Source organism: Bufo bufo, chromosome 4 (genome assembly GCF_905171765.1).
Source record: "Bufo bufo chromosome 4, aBufBuf1.1, whole genome shotgun sequence".
Classification (NCBI taxonomy): Eukaryota; Metazoa; Chordata; class Amphibia; order Anura; family Bufonidae; genus Bufo; species Bufo bufo.
Window position 1 is genome coordinate 215938246 of NC_053392.1, and position 21374 is coordinate 215959619.

Sequence of the window (21374 nt, forward strand, 5' to 3'; positions counted from 1 at the left end):
AAGGATAAACTTGGTACAGTTAGGGTATGCTCCAAGGTCTCACATTAATTTTTAGTTTGATGGCCTGTTATTGAATGAGATAGATAGATAAATATATATAGAGAGAGAGAGAGAGATGAGATAGATAGTATACAGATGGATAGATAGATAAATAGATAGATAGACAAATAGTAAGATAGATAGATAGTAGATGGATGGATAGATAGATAGTAGATGGATGGATAGATAGATAGATAAATAGATAGATAGATAGATAGTAGATGGATGGATGGATAGGTACTATGGATAGACAAATAGTAAGAAAGATAGATAGACTATAGCCATAGCAGCCATAGCACTTACTATAGGACACAGAGGTTGGGGGGGGGGGGGGGGGTGCTATCAGGTGTAAGAACACTATACCTTTTTGTGGGGAATAGCAATATAGTGTTTTTTTTTCATATAATATGGGTTTTCTGATATATTTTTCTATTATACGTCCCTTTAATTATTGCTACTTACACTGCTGTTACTAGGTGGTGTGGGGCCTTCTTATTGTGCTTTGGGCCTCCACAGATCATTCTTATATAGATAGAAGATATGAGCTGAGGGTACTTTCACACTAGCGTTATTCTTTTCCGGTATTAAGTTCCGTCCTAGGGGCTCAATACCGGAAAAGGACTGATCAGTTTTTTCCTAATGCATTCTGAATGGAGAGCAATCCGTTCAGGATGCATCAGTTCAGTCCCTCTTACGTTTTTTGGACGGAAAAAATACTGCATCATGCTGACGTTTTCTCTCCAGCCAAAAATCCTGAATCCGGCATTAATTTACATTGAAGTGTATTAGTGCCGGATCCGGCATGCGCAGACCTTTATAAATGCAAAAAAAAAATTAATACCGGATCCGATTTTTCCAGATGACACCGGAGAGACGGATCTGGTATTTCAATGCATTTGTCAGACAGATGCCATCCATTTACCGTGTGCCTACCTAATATGTGTTATACAATATTTGATGATCTGGTTATATACGGTACGTGCACACTATTAGCCGCGGTGCGGTATATTTCTTTGGACCGGGACGGAGGGGATCCTGGCCGCCTCATTGTTCAGCAATAAGCAGTTCCAACAACAGAGACAAAACTATTTGAAAGTCGTGCCGCCATGTCTCCTGGCACCGACGTACCCCCCAATTCAAGCCTTCCTACAGGGACAATGGGGCACTGCCCTGGGCCTCTCACTTCTTGCGGGTTGTGCAGCCTGGCTTCTTCTCTCATAAGTCCTTATGGGCCTCTCATGGATTTTATCTCACAAGTGGATGATGAGGATTATACTTCTTGGTGTGTGTGGTTTTTTTGTCAGCCCTGTGGCTTCTCAGCAGAATTAAGAATGATTCGGTTGCTATGACGAGGGGCTTTTTTTCCTCTCTTTCTGTTTGTATAGAGATTGTGTGGTGGACTGCTGGGGGCATTGGAGGGGGGAGGGGAGAGCAAGCCTGAGAGCAAGTAGATGCCAAGAATCTGGAGACACCTGCAAGCACAGGCCCCACATCTCCTGCTCGGGGCGGAGGAGCTCTGCTTCCAGCCGGGCAGCGGTCAGGGCTCCTCCAGTGTGTGTGTGTGTGGTTAATAGCGTAGTCTTATCATGTGGGAAGAAGTTTCTGAGGAGCCTTATGTCCCCCCAACTTCCTCTCCTATGAGGCGTGTGTGACCTGTTGCTGCTGCTGGGAGACAGGAGGAGGGGGAGGGGCCGCGCCGGTAATGTAATAGGCTGCTGAGCACTGCCCCCTCCCAGTGCATGCAGCCTGCCGGTCGCCTCTGGCCACGCCCCCTTCATGCAAATCTACCGAGGTAGGCGCGCTGTGATTGGCCGCCCGGAAGCCATTTATTCCCTGACAGCCCCGTCACATGGACGCTTGTCTATTAACTTGTTTCAAAAAAAGTCGCAGCACTTGTCAAAGGCGCAGGATGAAAACTAGTTTCCTGGTTTGGTGAGAGAGAAAGAGAGAGAAAGAAAGCAGGAGCCGCGGGCACAGTGCACCAGTAGTCCCACCACTGGCACTACTACTTCTACTACTACTCCCAGCAGCCTGCTTCTTCCCACCTGGCACACACTTTCTTCCCCTGGCTACAGAGGGAACCCACCAAGCTGCGTGAATGTACAACATGATGGAGACCGAGCTCAAGCCCCCCGCCCCCCAGCAGACTTCTGGGGGCACCGGGAACTCCAACTCTGCGGCCAACAACCAGAAGAACAGCCCGGACCGGGTGAAGAGACCTATGAACGCCTTCATGGTATGGTCCAGGGGGCAGAGGAGGAAGATGGCCCAGGAGAACCCCAAGATGCACAACTCGGAGATCAGCAAGAGGCTGGGGGCCGAGTGGAAGCTGCTCTCCGAGGCTGAGAAGAGACCCTTCATCGACGAGGCCAAGAGGCTGCGAGCCCTGCACATGAAGGAGCACCCCGATTACAAATACAGGCCCAGGAGGAAAACCAAAACCCTCATGAAGAAGGATAAGTACACCCTGCCCGGGGGCTTGCTGGCGCCTGGGGGCAACTCCATGAGCTCTGGGGTCGGGGTGGGGGGTAGCCTGGGAGCTGGGGTCAACCAGAGGATGGACAGCTATGCCCATATGAACGGCTGGACCAACGGGGGCTATGGCATGATGCAGGAGCAGCTGGGCTACCCGCAGCACCCAGGGCTCAATGCCCACAACGCGGCTCAGATGCAGCCCATGCACCGCTACGACGTCAGCGCCCTCCAGTACAACTCCATGACCGGCTCCCAGTCCTACATGAACGGCTCCCCCACCTACAGCATGTCCTACTCCCAGCAAGGGGGCCCTGGCATGACCCTGGGCTCCATGGGCTCGGTGGTAAAGTCCGAGTCCAGTTCCAGCCCGCCCGTAGTCACTTCTTCATCCCACTCCAGGGCTCCGTGCCAGGCGGGTGACCTCCGGGACATGATCAGCATGTACCTACCTGGGGCAGAGGTGCCAGAGCCATCTGCCCAAAGCAGACTGCACATGTCCCAGCACTACCAGAGCGCTTCAGTACCGGGCACAGCCATCAATGGCACCCTGCCCCTATCACACATGTGAGGACTAAAGCAGAAACTTTTATTTAGTAGAGTTTGGACTTTTTTGGACTATTTTTGTACAGAGGAAAAAAAAATTGGGGGGTGGGGGGTTGGAGGGGAGGTTGAGAAAAAAATAAAAAATAAAAGAACTTGTAAAGAACCAGAGAGAGAAAAAAAAAAGGAGATGACACAAAGTTCTAGGTAGGAACTGGTCAGAAAAATCCCCAATAATATTTAGAGCTAGTGATGAAATGTTTTATTATTCGCAAGGACTTTTTGTACAGTATTTATCAGATAAAACGGGCACCCCCCAGTGCCCACTGTTTAGACGCTGCGACTTTGCCAATCTTTTTACACCTGTAGGTCGAGGCAGCTTGGCACTAGCTGCAGGAGGGGAACACAAGTTTTTTGTTTGTTTTGGTATTTTTTTTTCTCCCCCCCCCCCCCAATTTGGACATTTTATTCGTTTAGATAAATGGTAGAATATATCAACCCACTTGATAAAAGGGCACAACAACAAAAAGTGGAAGCTGAATCCTTTTATTTTTTTTCTACTCATTGACTTGTTAATTTATAGCAGGTTCTTCACCCCGCACCACTGACTGTGTTTGACATATTTTCTTATGGTTTGTAATATTTCTGTAAATTTATTGTGCTGATATTTTAAGGTTTATTTTATTTTTGATTTTTTTTTTTTTTTGGGGCTCTCATTTTCTGTAGATGTATTTTAAAAGAAAAAAAAAAAAAAGAATAAAAGACTCGGCTCGGTTCTGAGCCCAGTCCCTGTATATATATAAATATATGAACTAATCCCACCCTTATAACAGCGACATTTCCAAACTTAAGTTTTTACTCCATTCTGCAGTTTGAGATAAATAAATTTTTGAAATATGGAATATGACACGAGGTTGAGTCTTTGATTTCTTTGGTATCTCTGAATCTTCGCAATTCCTGGTGGCAGGCTAAGATTTGATGGAGGTGGGGGAGGACAGGGAGCCAGGATAATGGGGCATCCATCTCCACACCAGGTAAAGGTTGGCACTTGGTGATGCAGTAGATCACTGTCATCCATCCCAAACCTTCTCTGTATTGCAAACAAATGTGCGCCTTTTTACCGCTGTTTTAATCATGTCTCTGTAAATTGCCAGCGGGCTCCAACCCTGGATCTTATCTCCAGCTCCTAACAAGCCGTAAAAGAAGCTTTATCCTCGGCCAGGCTATGCGGAAGAGGTCCTCCAGCTGCCATGAGGTAGAGTTCCACTTAATGCTGCTGCTTCTGCTCCTTGCTGTGTGTCCACCTCCAGCCATTCGTTTGTGCCGTTATTGATTATGGGTTTCCCCCTCTTTATCGCAGACAGATCGGAATAATACAGAATCGATGTGCTGAAGTGTCAGAGGTAGAGGGATGCAAAGCCTGAGCACGGCTGCTTATTGGGAGGGGAAGGGGTTAAATTGGGGAAGGGGTTAAATTGGTTTGTAAACTTCTGCGCATTAACAGTTCACGGGCAGAGCGCCGATTTATTGTAATATATATATATATATATATATATATATATATATATATATATATTCGATATTATGATTTATGTAACGTTTTTGCTCTCGAAGATTTGTCTAGATGTTCATTAATTTGCAGCGCCTTTTTCTAGTTTTCAGAATGGCGCATAGCTATTAAGGCACGGGTGGTTTTTGGGGAAATGTAATCACTGCGCCTTTTTTAAAAAATTCTGAAGCGATTGCGTCTTCCTGTGAATGCGATGACCAGTATTAATATAGTCAAGCACTTAATGTTCTGATATGACTGATCTTATATGAATCTACTTTACCGTGATGAGGGTCCTGCGCAGGGGCATGACAAGGGGGAGAAAATCTAGAAATGGGTTCATTAGGAATATTTACATGGCATCCTCCGCGGTTTAGATGACTACTTAGTGAATACTTAGAGAAGAGTAGTTGTCTTCTAGATGGGAGTATTGTCTGTCTAGCCTCAAATACTTGTGTAATATCACAAAGGCCAGAGTGTCTCTAATGTGTTATACTTGGTCACGGTAATGTCTCCTAGATGACTTCAATGACTCTCTAATCTTATATATTTGGTTTTTGGAGGGGGGTAATCTCCCTAATCTTAAATATTTGGTTTTTGGAGGGGGTAATCTCCCTAATCTTATATATTTGGTTTTTGGAGGGGGTAATCTCTCTAATCTTACATATTGGCTGTGTCCTAGATGAATGTCTATTAGTTTTCCATTTTTATGTTTGTTTAGGTCACAGTGCTTTTTCTCTAATTGTATGCCACTGCTTTGGAGAAATGCTTCCTGGGTTAATGTCCCTGTAGTTTTCCAGACATGTTTTACAGTAATGTACACACTTAAAAGTAAGGTCTTTCTTGTCTTACACACCTTGATGTCTCCTAGGCTTTACTGGTCCCTGGTCTCCCAACAAGTTTGTAATGCCTCCTAGAAGAGAGAGACCTGTTTGTAATTCTTATACCTGGACTAGAGGAATTTCTTATGTCTCTCTAACTTTACTCTCTTGGTTTAATGTCATCTATGTTAGTCTATAGTGTTCATACCTGGAGTCCTATCTCCTGGATGTATGGTCTCCCTAGCCTTATAGTCTTGGTGTAATGTCATCTAGGGTTAGTCTGTAGTCTTCATACCTGGAGTCTTAGCTCCTGAATGTATGATCTCTTTAGCATTTTATTTTTGGTTTAATATCTCCTAGGTTGGTCTTTAGTGTTCATACCTGGATCTTTATCTCCTGGATGTATGGTCTCTATAGTCTTGGTGTAATGTCATCTAGGGTGTCTCTAGTTTTCATACCTGGATCCTTACCTCCTGAATGTATGGTCTATCTAGCCTTATAGTTTTGATGTAATGTCTCCTAGGTTGGTCTATAGTCTTCAAACCTGGAGTCTTACCTCCTGGATGTATGCTCTCTCTAGCATTATATTCTTGGTTTAATATCTCCTAGATTAGTCTATTGCCATCATACCTAGAGTCTTATCTCTTGGATGTATGGTCTCTCTAGCCGTACATCCTAAATGCATGCATCTTCTTCATCATCTGTCTCTTATCAAATGTATCTTGGGTTATATTGGCCTCAGATCACCCTCTCTTAGTTTGGAATTATGAATTTTGGACTAAACTTTCTTATTTTGGATAATGATTAGTCGAATGCCGCTTGCCCATATAAAACCCAATAAGGTAGACTTCTGAAAAGCCATCTTAATGTAGCCTTCTGCCCCTCTTCATCCTCCCGTACATGAATGTCTCTGTAGTGTTTGGTGAATGGATGTCCCCTATAGGAATATGTCTGGCTGGTCTCATATCCTTGCTTTAGGGTGATGTTAGATGACTCCAGTGATGAGATTACAGTTCCCCATGTGATTGTATTAACCAGCCTGGTGAAGTATTTTGTAGAACAGGGCAGTAGATTAGCAGGCATCCTTGGCAAGGCTGCCTCACTCTTCATACAGGCGTCTCAGGGGAGCGCAGCTCACATTAACTGCTAAATGAATATTTGACAAGGGCTCACTCCAGGCTTTATTACTACAAACGCGTCCCTACTGGACTTTCAGGGGGTCAGAGGCCAGCGGTTCAATTAATTATTTATCCCGCTCCTTCCTGCCGGCTATAGACAGGAGCGGGGATCTCTGGAGATCTGCAGAGATTTCACAGACCAAACAGATTACAGTGTGGAGCAATGGGGCTGACTGCAGGGAAGGGGATGCCATAGTCCTTCTGGGACAAGGAGACAGACAGACAGAGTAGATATAGCGAGAGATAGATAGATAAAAGATACATAAGAGATAGATAAATTATACATAGATATATCTACAGATAATAATAGATATAGATTATACACGTGTATGTGTATGTGTATATATATATATATATATATATATAGAGAGAGAGAGAGAGAGAGTACATAGTAGATTATACATAAATTCATCTAGAGATAGATATGGTATACACAGATAAATGGTATATGTGTGTGTGTGTATATATATATATATATATATATATATATATATATATATCTTATACATATACATATATATATATATATATATATTATACATAGTAGATTATACATAGATGTATCTATAGATAGATATGGTATAAAAATATAAATCTATTGTTTGTAAATGTAAATGGTTGAAATTGGTTGCGATGAATAAAGATGGGCTCATCTCTCCAGGCAATGTGAGGTCCCCGCACAGATAACCTCCCCCCGTTCTGCACGCTGTCAGGTGAGGTGGGCTCTACCTGCATTTCCTAGCTGCACACTCTGCACTGGGGGGATCGCTTTCTATTCCCTATTTTGCAATGTAAATGACCTGTGTGTTGACACATTATTGGGGCTTTTGAGCAGGGGAGCCCACCATTCTTGTGGGAGATAAAGGCTTTTCAATAGGGGCTCTCACTCTGTAAATAAGCAGCGCCCTGCCTGCATGTGTGTCTATTGTATGTGCATGTATTATGTACAGTAGACCTGTGTCTATTGTATGTGCATGTATCATGTATAGTAGACCCGCATGTGTGTCTATTGTATGTGCATGTATCATGTACAGTAGACCTGCGTGTGTGTCTATTGTATGTGCATGTATCATGTACAGTAGACCTGCGTGTGTGTCTATTGTATGTGCATGTATCATGTACAGTAGACCTGCGTGTGTGTCTATTGTATGTGCATGTATCATGTACAGTAGACCTGCATGTGTGTCTATTGTATCTGCATGTATCATGTACAGTAGACCTGCGTGTGTGTCTATTGTATGTGCATGTATCATGTACAGTAGACCTGCATGTGTGTCTATTGTATGTGCATGTATCATGTACAGTATACCAGCGTGTGTGTCTATTGTATGTGCATGTATCATGTATGTATCCCTGCGGCTGCTAACCTTTGTATAGAATCCAATGACAATCGTATGGATTATTAGCAATTGTCTTGGAGGCAAGGATGAAGATGCTTTCGATTATAGAACAAGGGGACGATCAGGGGTCTGTATTGGGAATGCTGGGATGTCTAGTACCTGTTGGATGTAGACCTGCATGAAAGTTTATCTCGAAAAATGACAGATTCCTGTAATACATTTGTCTTTCATGACATAATTCTAGATTTTAACTAGGGGGGAGAGATAGAGTCAAATCCTGAGATCCTGAAAGAATCCAGACCTATGGCCAGATTCTTGACGTCACAGCCTTACTTATGACTCGGAGTTTCCCACACTGGGACCGGTGGGTGAGCAGACAGTTACTGGGACTTGGGAAAAGTCTTCTTTCCTTTTTTTTTGTCACAAAATCTACAGAAAGGTATTTTTAACAGTTGGCATGTATTTCTACTGGAAGCAAACTGCCATGGATGTTCTAGCTCATGACACTGGTGGGAAAGCGGATGCAAAGTGCTGTAGTTAGATGCCACAGTTCAGTATGGGACATACATTATGTGCATTCACCGCCTGTTTATTTCCTGTACATTTTTAAATAATCTTAATTATATAATATTTTTTTTTTTTTTAAATAAATTTCGTCAATTTCTGCTGCATGCAGGCAGAAAACGTCATTTTCTTCAGCCTGTATCAGTTTAATCTAAAAACCGGATTGTGGAAACTGATGGGATCTGACATGCCTTTAGATCAGTTGCACAAAATAGAAAACGAAAAAAGGAAAATGTGTGGTCTGCCCCAAGGCCTTTTTTGATGCTGCGTCTTTTTTTTTTTTTTTTTTTAGATCAATGGGAAGGGATTGGGCAACTGATGCATTTTTACATAATTTATCCAAATTGTTCTCCGTTGACTTCAATGTTGGGAACAAAGTAATGTACACTAGTGTTTATCTTTGCAGTTTTATTTTTTATCACTGCACTTTGTCTAATGGAAATAAATAGGATCCGCCAGGAGTTGCTTTCACACAAACCCTAGTGTGAATGAACCATAGGTTTACACTGAAGTCAACGGAAAAGGGACTGAAATACAAAATAAATAAATAAATAAATAAATAAATTGGCTGTTTCATCCTTCCTGCTTATAAAAAAAAAAAAAAAAAATCAAAAACACTTCTGAATCCACTCTTGGGTTAATGCTCCCCCTTTTTTTTTTTTTTGTGCTGCTGAGTTTATAAAACCATGTCAGTTTTTTATCCGTTTTTGTTTGATCTGGTTCCATTTTCAGGACCCAGTTCTGAAATATGATTCAAAGTAATATTTTGTAAGCTACAAAGTATCCATCAGATGATCCTTTCTATTCAGATGACCATTCTGGTGTGAATGTGTACTTTATTTTTATGGGCAGATATTTTTTTTTGTATCACTTTAATATGCACATTCTTAGCCTTAATGTATTTTAAAACCCCATAGAGAACAGGAACACAGCTGTCCAAGGAACACTGGGTACTGATAGGACAAGGGATGTAATCAGCGCTTCAGTTGGCCAACAGGTTCTGCACATAATTAGGCTCCTCACATCTGCTTTCCCATTTCTGGTTTTATGTCCCCACATTGGAGCAGAAGAACAAAAATGATGGATCCCTCACGTGACTGCGCTCAATGGATCCCACTTCCTTTGTATTTCTGGTTCGGTGTCCATTACTTTTTCATCATGTTTGATGGAATCTATGAGGGAAGCTCTTTAGGGTCCCTAAACAAATTTTGTCTGTTGTTTTTTTGGACTGCCAGAATAACCACATGTGTCTTTTTTTTTGAGCTCCCTATGTTTCTCTGTGTTTTGTTGCAGCATTTTCATTTCAGGCTTCCCTTCCCCCTATAGAGTTAGGTGATGTGAAAATAAAAAAAAAAAGCCAAGAGCCACAGCATGCTGCTTTTTTTTAAAAAAAATAAAAAATAAAGAACCCAGAAATAAAATAAAAAAAGCCACCTACTTAACAAAAATGGCAGTAATAAAAAATGCTTGTTTGTCCTGCCTTTCATATTTCCTATAGACTTTCAGCTTACATCTGGAGCTGGTGTTTTTACGAAAAAAACAAACATACAACGCCACTAAAACCACAAACGTGCAGAAAAACATTAGCATAAACCAAGGCATGAATGCAGCCTAATAAAACCTCAGACCCAGATGTAAATGTAGCCTACAGGTTGTAAGGGTGCCTCTGCACTAGTGTGTTTTTGAACTGTTTTATGTTGCAGGAAACATGCTGAAAAAACAGACAAGTGTGCATGCATCCTTATGTAGATGTGTCCACCTTTTGGGTTTCATTTTTTTTCACTTGATTTGGTTTTGCATTTTTGTACTAGTTATTCTAATGATGTCACTCTGCACCAGTTTTAATTTTATTTCTGATTTAGTTATTCTTTGTGGCATACCACTTTGCACTTTTGTAATGAAAATTAGAAAAAAAAAAAAAAGAAAACAGATCCTTGCTGATACAAATCCTGTCCATTTTATAAAAATACATGGAAAAATGGAATCCATCAAAGTATTTTTTTTCCTGTTAAAAAATACTATAGAGAGAAAAAAGCCTAGTGTGAACAAGCCTGTATATCTCTACAAAAAGTGGCTTATTAGGCGCCAGTCTATCTGCTGTATGGATCCTAAATGACTGACTACAAATGTAAGCACCTGCCCCAAAAAGTTAGAAGCAAATGTTATCATGATCATCAGATGGCCTGACCCCAGCCTAAATCCTCCATACACCCCAGCAGCACCCTGCATGTGGAGAAGCCCAGCCGCCATTTATACTCTACAGTTTTTTGTGCATCATATATTTAATTTTGACTCCCACTTTTCATCGGAATATATGTTAATATTATATGTTAATGGATTTATTCATTTTTAAGCCTTTTCTCCCTGGCAATTAATAATTGGAGGTTTTTAAAGCCAGCCTATATGCCGACAATTGCTAGCCGGTGTAAAGCGCCATGATCTGGGGGAATTACACAGGTATTTGACACTTTCAGGGCATAAATTGCGACATTTCTTCTAATTTCCTGTAATGTTCGCAGTTCATATGCCCTCCTGCAGCCTGGGACTCTGTTCTAGGTTTCATCCTGTGTTCTTCCCCAATGATGATTTTTTTTTTTTTCCCTCTAAAGCTCCTACAAATTGCAGAATTGTAGAAGACATAGAAATAATGAATGTATTATAGGAATGAGCGAATTTCTCGGGAGACTCTTATCATCCTGCAGCAGACTGACTGCTGATCCCTCTGCTTTATGCTAATCAACCCCGTGACGTCATCACCACAGCTTTTGGGGAGAATTAGTATAGAAAGTGTAACATACCAGAAATATAGAAATTTTAATGCTACAATTTTTCTTTCCCACTATGTGTAAGTGTGTGTACATATATATATAAAACCTTTTTTTTTTTTTTTACTTAATAATCTTTTACGATGAAGATTTTATAAAAATAGTTGCGCAGATATTAAGACAAGAGATATCATTCACGATTGCGGGGCCCCTCAATGCCCTGAAAAGTCCCTACAGTCCCACCGAGTAATAACTGGTATATGATTTGGGTGCCATTTCTGTAAGCCCGATTCTTCACACTTGACTGTGTACGGCCAGGCTATGCGGAAGAGGTCCTCCAGCTGCCATGAGGTAGAGTTCCACTTAATGCTGCTGCTTCTGCTCCTTGCTGTGTGTCCACCTCCAGCCATTCGTTTGTGCCGTTATTGATTATGGGTTTCCCCCTCTTTATCGCAGACAGATCGGAATAATACAGAATCGATGTGCTGAAGTGTGGAGGTAGAGGGATGCAAAGCCTGAGCACGGCTGCTTATTGGGAGGGGAGGGGTTAAATTGGCTTTGTCAACTTTTGCACAGGCCAAAAAAAAGTGGCTTTATTGTATTGTCACCAATGAATATAATTATATTTAATTACAGTTAAGTATCAATGCTTGCACAGCAATGGGAATTATCTATTTACCCAGGGATATGTCTATAGACTCTATATCTATCTATCTATCTATCTATCTATCTATCTATTATATTATCTATCTATCTATCTATCTATCTATCTATCTATCTATCTATCTATCTATCTAATATCTATCTATTATCTATCTATCCATCCATCTATTATCTATCTATCTATCTATCTATCTATCTATCTATCTATCTATCTATCTATCCATCTATTATCTATCCTATCTATCTATCTATCTATCTATCTATCTATCCTTCCATCCATCTATTTTCTATCTATCTATTATCAATCTATCTATCCATCTATTATCTATCTATCTATCTATCTATCTATCTATCTATCTATCTATCTATCTATCAATCAATCAATCAGCTATCTATCTATCTATCTATCAGCTATCTATCTATCTCCTATCTATCTATCTATCTATCTATCTATCTATCTATCTATCTATCAGCTAGCTATCTATCTATCTATCTATCTATCTATCTATCTATCTATCTATCTATCTATCAATCAATCAATTATCTATCTATCTATCTATCTATCTATCTATCTATCTATCTATCTATCTGCTATCTATCTATCTATCTATCTATCTATCTATCTATCTATCTATCTATCTGCTATCTACCTGTCTGTATCTATATGATGAATATCAGTCAGCAGGTATGGCATTTTCCGGCAGATAATTCGGGCACAGGGAGCCGGCAGCTCGGTAGTGGGTGCAGTGGCCGCTGTCGGTGTGTTTTGGGCAGTATCTCTATGTGTCTGTCATGTGCACACATTCTTGCCTCCACTGATTAGTAATTATGGATGGACATACACCCTGATCCCCACCGCACAGAAGACAGAGGCCATGCCTGCTGATAACCTGTAATATATGGGTAGTGCTGATTTCTGCAAAGACTGGACCGCCAGGAATACTAGAAAGCGCTAGAGGGGTCTGCTGCTGAAAGACAGATAGACAGAAAGACAGATATATGACAGATAGATACTAAATAAATAGATAAATAATGGACTAGAGTGATAGATATAGATAGATTACAATGACATTGCAAAACTGTTAGAATAATTATATTCTGTTATTCGGAATAATATGTAATTAATTCGGATATCTATCTATCTATCTATCTATCTATTATATTATCTATCTATCTATCTCCTATCTATCTATCTATTATATTATCTATCTATCTATCTATCTATCTATCTATCTATTTATTATCTATCTATCTATCTATCTATCTATCTACCTATCTATCTTCTGTGCGCTTTTCTATATTATATGATATATTGTTACACATTTATGTATAAATATTCTTTATATTTTTCTACATCTTATTCATCAAACTGTCAATTTCTTTCTTTCTTTCTTTCTTTCTTTCTTTCTTTCTTTCTCTCCATATAGTCTTTCTTCTGTTATCTCGTATTGCTATCCTAACTTTCCTATCTACCTATAATCCTTTGATATCCCCATTTACAGCATCGGTACAGCGGTATTTCGGGTGTGATGGCTGCTCTTCCTCATGTACACATGGATTTGGGGATGGCACTGCTGTTTTCTACTTGTTCCTCTCCCTCCACTTTATACACTGCATACACTTTCCATTTTCATGACTTGAGAGCTTTTTCCACAACATCCCGACCCCAATGCTTGTAGTTAATACTGTCTTATACATTTGGATTTCTCGTATTACTGAATCTATTAGAGAGCTAAGAAGAGTGCTGATATCCCCAAATATGTCACTGTGGGATCTGTGATGAGCAGTAGTCAATGGATGGGGTGGCAGGATGAATTGAGTCCTGTCAGAGATGTCTTCTACTTGAACAGTCTGTTCTTGAAAATGCCAGGAGCTGGGTTATCCAGTGCAGGTGCAGTGCTGCTAGGGGGATGGGAAGGGAGGGAGGGGGGTCTGTGTGTTCAGCCAAAAAAGCAAATTCTCCACAATGGACCACACACTGCCAGCCAGCATGGCATCAACTCACCCTCTTACACAGTCCTCAGTTCACAAAGTGGCTATACAGTCGCACCAGCAAGGCTCCTTTAAGGAACATTTGTCACTTGTATGACAAACACTGAATTTCTGTCATTCAGCAGAGAGAAGGAATCAAATCATCTCTACATTTTATTAAGACATATCTGCTTTTACTATCACTTTGTACATTTGACCCATTCACAGATGATATCTCCCAGAAGGCCAATGATTTATGAAGATTGATAGGTGAACTGCTCATCTGGTTAATGGTAGATTTGTCATCATTAGCATGTACCTGCTGTATATAGTGCATTCTTCAGGATTAACCCAATCCCCGGCTCCTGGTAATAGAGACCTCTTATTGTCACTGTCACCTCATTGCAGGCCTGCAGCAGATTAGACCTCTTTGGGTGGACCTGCTGGAGCATTGCAGTGCGAAAATTGCCTGCTTGTTTGCTTATAAAAACCCATGTAAGCGGAAAAGTTTTATCTGAGTACAAATGGCATCACCTTCAAGTGGATCCTGCTATTTCCCTGCAACCTGCTAAGCAGGAAAAAAAATGACAGGTGGCCATTATTGTTTTGGTGGAGTTATTTTCTGTATCACTGTAAATGGATTTCATTACATTTATGGGAAATTGGAGAGAAAACTGCACAACTTCATCAGAGGTTGGAGTATTACAAGTATGACTGTGACTAGACAAGCCAGAATCCATTCCAAATTGCAGTGCATCCGACCGCCAGTCTGTGGAAAAGAGGATTTGTAAAGATTTGCTCATAGAAATGTTCCTTATTAACTGAGATTGAGGCCTCATGCACGCGACAGTATTTTTTCACGGTCCGCAAAACGGGGTTCCGTTGTTCCGTGATCCGTGTCCGTTTTTTTTTTTCCGTGTGACTTCCTTGATTTTTGGAGGATCACCAGATATGAAAAGTGAAAAAAAAAATCAAAGTCAAGTTTGCCTTGAAAATGATAGGAAAAAAAACGGACACGGATCACGGACACGGATGACAATCTTGTGTGCCTCCGTGTTTTTTCACGGACCCATTGACTTGAATGGGTCCGCGAACCGTTGTCCGTCCAAAAAATAGGACAGGTCTTATTTTTTTGACGGACTGGAAACACGGATCACGGACGCGGATAACAAACGGTGCATTTTCCGAGTTTTCAACGGACCCATTGAAAGTCAATGTGTCCGCAGAAAATCACGGAAAACGGAACAACGGACACGGATGCACACAACGGTCGTGTGCATGAGGCCTGACACTGGCAGCTCCTACTGCAACATACAGTCCTGAAAAATGAAGGACACCCTACTGAAAGTTTTGTTTATTTTTTAACTCGTTTTATTGAACAAATCAAGTAAACATGTATACCAAATATCTGTTTCACATCTCTGGCAGAATATGACAGCATTGTATGAGTTGTGACATAGCAAGCTGCAGGTTACAAGATAAATACATATTGCAGCATTTAGAGATCCATCATTTATCTTCGATTATCAGCAGCAGGCAAACAGTCAGATAAAGTGTTCAAGGTATTGATAAACGCTCGTGCAGAGTATTGCGTTAAGGGCTCATGCACACGGCCGTATGTATTTTGCGGTCCACAAAAAATACGGATGACGTGTGCGTTCCGTATTTTGCGGAACGGAACAGCTGGCCTCTGATAGAACAGTACTATCCTTGTCCATAATGCGGACAATAATAGGACATGTTCTATTGATTTGCGGAAGGGAAATACGGACATACGGAAATAAAATGCACACGGAGTAACTTCCGTTTTTTTTGCAGACCCATTGAAGTGAATGGTTCCGCATACGGTATGAAAAAATAAATAAACGGAACGGACACGGAAAGAAAATACGTTCGTGTGCAAGAGGCCTAAAGGAGAGGAGCACCATGATCCCCAGATCTTGTTACAGAGGAGTCCCATCCTCTGTTTATATACAATGTGCTCATATGGGATGATGGTATTTACCAGGGTTTTACGTTGACTAAGAGATGGACATCTGTCCCCTATCCACTGAAGAGCAATGGCTTTTCGTGCCAAGAATAGCGCCTCCTTTAAAAAATATCCTGGTAGAGTGGGGATATAGTGCCTCATCTAGGATACCAAATAGAAAGTTTTTTTTAATGTACATATATATAAATAAATATTTGATTTTCATTTAAAAAGTACATATAGATCTATATACAAAGTGACTTTGTAGTAATCTATTAAACAAATTATTCTAGCATTGTATCTTCACTCTGGCAATAGCAACCCCAAGAAGGTGTTTCTTGTAAGGCCTATTGCACACGACCGTATGGCTTTTTCAGTGTTTTACGGTCCGTTTTTCATGGATCCATTGTTCAGTTTTTTGCTTCCGTTGTGTTTCCGTTTCTGTTCCGTTTTTCCGTTCCGTTTTTCCGTATGGCATACACAGTATACAGTAATTACATAGATAAAATTGGGCTGTGCATAACATTTTCAATAGATGGTTCAGCAAAAAAACGGAACGGAAACGGAAGACATGTATTTCCGTATGTGTTCCGTTTTTTTGCGGACCCATTGACTTGAATGGAGCCACGGAATGTGATTTGCGGGCAATAATAGGACATGTTTTATGTTAAAACGGAACGGAATAACGGAAATACGGAAACGGAATGCATACGGAGTACATTCCTTTTTTTTGTGGAACCATTGAAATGAATGGTTCCGTATACGGACCGTATACGGAACGCAAAAAACGGCCAGTAAACGGGGAAAAAAAATGGCCGTGTGCAAGAGGCCTAAGTCTCTGTTCCCACTATGTTAGAGTTATAGCTGTAGCATTTAACACTATATAGGCATACTGTATCATATGTCTCCAATAGCTTAGCATTTTAATAAAGTCACTTTTCCATAGATTCCTCTGCATAGAATTGCATACATTAATAAAACAGCATAGTCTACAAAGTATTATATATTGCACAAAAAAAGGGAGGGATGGATGATGGCTTGGTATATGTTTAAAGGGGTTGTCCGAGATAATTAAAAATAACAGACAACCCCCCGAACCTCCCGAATGGTCTAAAATAAATTATGATGTTATACTTAGCTCCTTCACCAGTTCCCTTCTTGGTTCGGTCCTCCATCTACTGTTTATCTACAAACTGCACCAATGTCGTGCTGGTATATAACCACTGAGGACAGTGATTGGCTGCAGAAGTCACGTTCTGGGATAACCATTGAATGATGTCTTTTAGCATACACCAGGTAAATGGGAGCTATTTAGTGTATGCTATAGGAGCCATGTGTAGTTCCTAAATGTTATGTGAACACATGGCTGTCGGAACGCCTTCATGGCTGTGCCATGTTTCCTGCGTTTCTTAGGTCAGCTCCACATGTATCTGGCGATCCTGTTCACTTCTCCTCTGGTGTGTTGTAGAAAATGCTGAAGGGGAACTGAAGCTAGAATTGATCCCATAGTTTTCTATGGGGTCGTTAATATAAATCTGACGCATCACTGATGACGCCTGATGTCAACAGCGTGGACAGAATAAGCTGCATGCAGTGGATAGGCGCCGGATCTGCGCACTGAAGTGCAGTACACACATATCAGTTGTCTCATCTGGCCATTGCTAAGGTGAGATGAGACACAGTTCCGACCACCTCCCAGTCGAGAAACAGCAGAGTGCTGAGACAACCCCTTTAAATTCCCTCACATGATCTCAATGGGATATAGATTTGGTCTTTGACCTGGCCATTCAAGAAACTTCCATCTTTTTTTTTCTGCCATTCCTTCTTGAATATCCTGGTATTTTTATTGTCATTTACTAAGGTCCACTTTTGACTGAGCGTCAGTCTTCTGACAGATGGTCTCACATTATCCTCTGCCCTAAACCATTAAATTTTTACCAGCATGCTCTACAGTGAACTTTTTGTTTTTGTCAAACAAGTCTTCTGGTCCTGTGGCCATTTAACTTGTTTGTACAGAAAACCTTGCTACGGGTATTCTTGGGCAAACTTAGTTCTTCCCTGATGTTACTAGACAGTAAAAGTTTCCTCCTGGTGCACCTCCCTTCTGCATCCTCTTTCTAATGGTAGAAAGAACAGGGAAAATATTTTTTTTTTCTTTCTTTCACTGTGCTGCATGTTCTGTTCAGCCGAGTGTGTATGTGTTGTCAATGGGGAGACAGGAGGGAGCCTCTGTCAGATACTTCTTCTGGTGGCTAATCTCCTAGGTCGGAGAACAGACGTATCGGGAAAAAAATATTCAGTTAGCCTAGTCATTCTCTACCCCAACTTCATCTGTTGGAGGAAAGCTTACCATACACATTAGATTGTCGGCTGAACCCATAATGTGTATGGGGTCCTTTGGAGACGTCTTTCGGTACTTGGCTGGGTCAATGTGGCCTTGGCAATTTGTTTGAAAAATTCTCTGCTTCTTCCTAAAAGAGTAAAGACTGATGTCCAATTGTCTGTCAATCTTTTTGAATCGTCTAAGGCCACTTTCACACTAGCGTTAATATTAAACGGTATTGAGATCCATCACAGGGTCTCAATACTGGAAAAAAAAACGCATCCGTTTTGTCCCCATTCATTGTCAATGGGGACAAAACGTAACTGAACAGAACGGAATACTCCAAAATCCATTCTGTTCTGTTCTCATACCGGAGAGCAGCATGCTGAGGTTTGCTTTCCATCCTGGGATGCGGAGCAGGACAGATCCGTCATGACCCACAATGCAAGTCAATGGGGACAGATCCGTTTTCTCTGACACAATAGAAAACGGATCCGTCCCCCATTGACTTTCAATGGAGTTCATGACGGATCTGTCTTGGGTATGTTAAAGATAATACAACCGGATCCGTTCATAACAGATGCAGATGGTTGTATTATCAGTAATTGAAGCGTTTTTGCTGGATCCGGCAGGGTGAAAGTAGCCTAAGAGAGTTCTTTGGATCTAGGCATGGTGATACCACACTTTTCACCAACAAAGAGCAAACTAAACTAAATCCTGGGGGTCAATAAGGCTATGTTCACACATCTTTCTGTTCCATCAAATATTGGGATGTCCACATGTTACAACAATAAGAAACTATACATGAGTTTGTCTCTCTGTAACCAAATGCACTGTGTGCACATTAAACTGGACATAAAACTAATTGTATAACATAAGTGCAGAATCTATGTACATACACACCCATACACAAAATTCATGTATGTACAGGCCCATTTGCAGTTTTCATGTAAGTACAGAACAGACCTATGGGCTACATCCATGTACATATGGAACAGACTCATCTTTAGCATTCATGTACATACAGGTTCATGTCCAGTAAATATATATATATATATATATATATATATATAGTGGTTCATATACATACAGGACAGTCCATAAACAGCATGTCAAAATCAACAATTTTCTTGCACCCATTTTCCTAATTATGAGAGATAAATGACTGACATTTAGTTGCTACTAAATAAGGAAGTACAGAACACAGTATTCCCTAATCTTGGTGTTAGGCAGATAATTTTAATTTTGATGATTTACTCCACTTCCTGATAATCCTGCACTGTTTGTTCTCTGCAAGACAAATAAACCACTGGTGACACATGAAGGCTACTAATTCGAGTTAATATGATCTTTATGGCAATATAAGAGCGGATAATTGGCCTATTTTTTGGAACAACAATGTAATTCACAATAGCTTTATTATTTAATAACTCCAAGCCTAGGCTGGGGGGACCCCAGCAGGGAAGACCAAGAACAATAGCAAAGTAATTGTAGAGATTTCTGGAGATGACTTGTGGAAATGAACTGTTTGGATATGGAGGGTCCCTCGGATGTCTGGCCCCTACTCTACCTCCTACTAACCCATACAACGTGGGATTTATGGGGAATGCTGTTGTGTGCAGTGCCTAGCAACAGCTTGGATATTCCCAGAGTAAATACACTCCACAAGCCTCAAGACTTGCAGATCAGGGCTTGGAAAAGTCTACAACCCCCCTTCTCACCCTTGCTGATATAGCTGCTCTGCAGAACACTGACTGTGTACAAATATATCAAAGATTGCCATTTAACTGTTTGCTTTGTGCACATATCTGCCGTCCTATGTAAAACCACAAGAATATTCTAACATTTTACAGGTATATACAGCAGAACATCTATTACACACACACATATAGTAGAGATAAGCAAATTTCATAAAATTCATTTTGGTCCAATTCATTCGAATCAGCCGACAAATTTGATTAGGAATCAATTCCACCCAAACGGAAAGTGCTTCAAATATATGACAAATCTAATCGAATCTCAAGAAATTCTGATTCTAATAAATATATAAAAGAATTAGTAAAAAAAAATTCGGGTCAAATTTTGATTCTGTAGAATGGATTCGCTCATCTCTATTATATATATATATATTTCTAGTGTCGAGCAGACATCTTTTGATGTACCCCAGTGTGAGCAGTTCCAATTTATTACACCATGCTACCTGTTTGGGAACAAGTCACAGAGGTGACAGCTCGCACTCAAAACTTTCCCCATAGCGGAGGCCTGAACAATGGTGCTCCTCTGCTGGCTCACCCCAAGCGTGGAACAATGTCAGCTTTGATGCACTTTAAGCAGGGACAGCAGGGGACTGTGATGATGTATGGCATTCTTCATCCTTGTGCATCGGATCCTGGGAGAAGTAGGAGGCGGAGGAGGGGGCACAAGTGCACAAATAATGCCACAAACAGCTCCAACTCTCTCATTTATCCACTCACTTCACGTAGTCTGGTGGTGTGGGGGGTTGGGGGGGTCTATAAACACATTCCCTACTTACAATACACAGTGTATGATGCTCTTTATGGTTAGCAGCTTTAATTTTTGTTTTCGGTCCTTACTTTCTATAGAATCTATAGATTATGGACTTAATTTTCTTCTTTTTTTTTACTAAAAAAATTGTATTAGTATTGAAAATGTTGATCTATCTATCTTCTATCTATCTATCTATCTATCTATCTATCTATCTATCTATCTATTTATCTATCTATCATCTATCAATTATCACCTATCTATCTATCTATCTATCTATCTATCTATCTATCTATTATCTATCTCATATCTATCTATCTATCTATCTATCTATCTATCTATCTATCTATCTATCTATCTATTTATCTATCTATCATCTATCAATTATCACCTATCTATCTATCTATCTATCTATCTATCTATCTATCTATCTATTATCTATCTCATATCTATCTATCTATCTATCTATCTATCTATCTATCTATCTATTATCTATTTATTATCTATCTATCTATCTATCTATCTATCTATCTAATATCTATCTATCTATCTATCTATCTATCTATCTATCTATCTATCTATCTATTTATCTATCTATCATCTATCAATTATCACCTATCTATCTATCTATCTATCTATCTATCTATCTATTATCTATCTCATATCTATCTA

The 21374-nt window shown here is 40.4% G+C and overlaps 1 protein-coding gene across 1 annotated transcript; it reads left to right on the forward strand.

Annotated features, from left to right (window-relative positions):
* Nucleotides 1-1924: 1924 nt before the first annotated feature.
* Nucleotides 1925-3124, forward strand: SOX2 (SRY-box transcription factor 2). The gene has a single exon (XM_040428278.1). It carries the CDS (start codon nt 2138-2140, stop codon nt 3080-3082), a length of 945 nt encoding a protein of 314 aa, XP_040284212.1. The 5' UTR covers nt 1925-2137; the 3' UTR covers nt 3083-3124.
* The last annotated feature ends 18250 nt before the right edge of the window (nt 3125-21374 follow it).

Coding starts and splice junctions, on each gene's coding strand:
- SOX2 (XM_040428278.1), top strand. CDS start 2,138: ATGTACAACATGATGGAGACCGAGCTCAAGCCCCCCGCCCCCCAGCAG.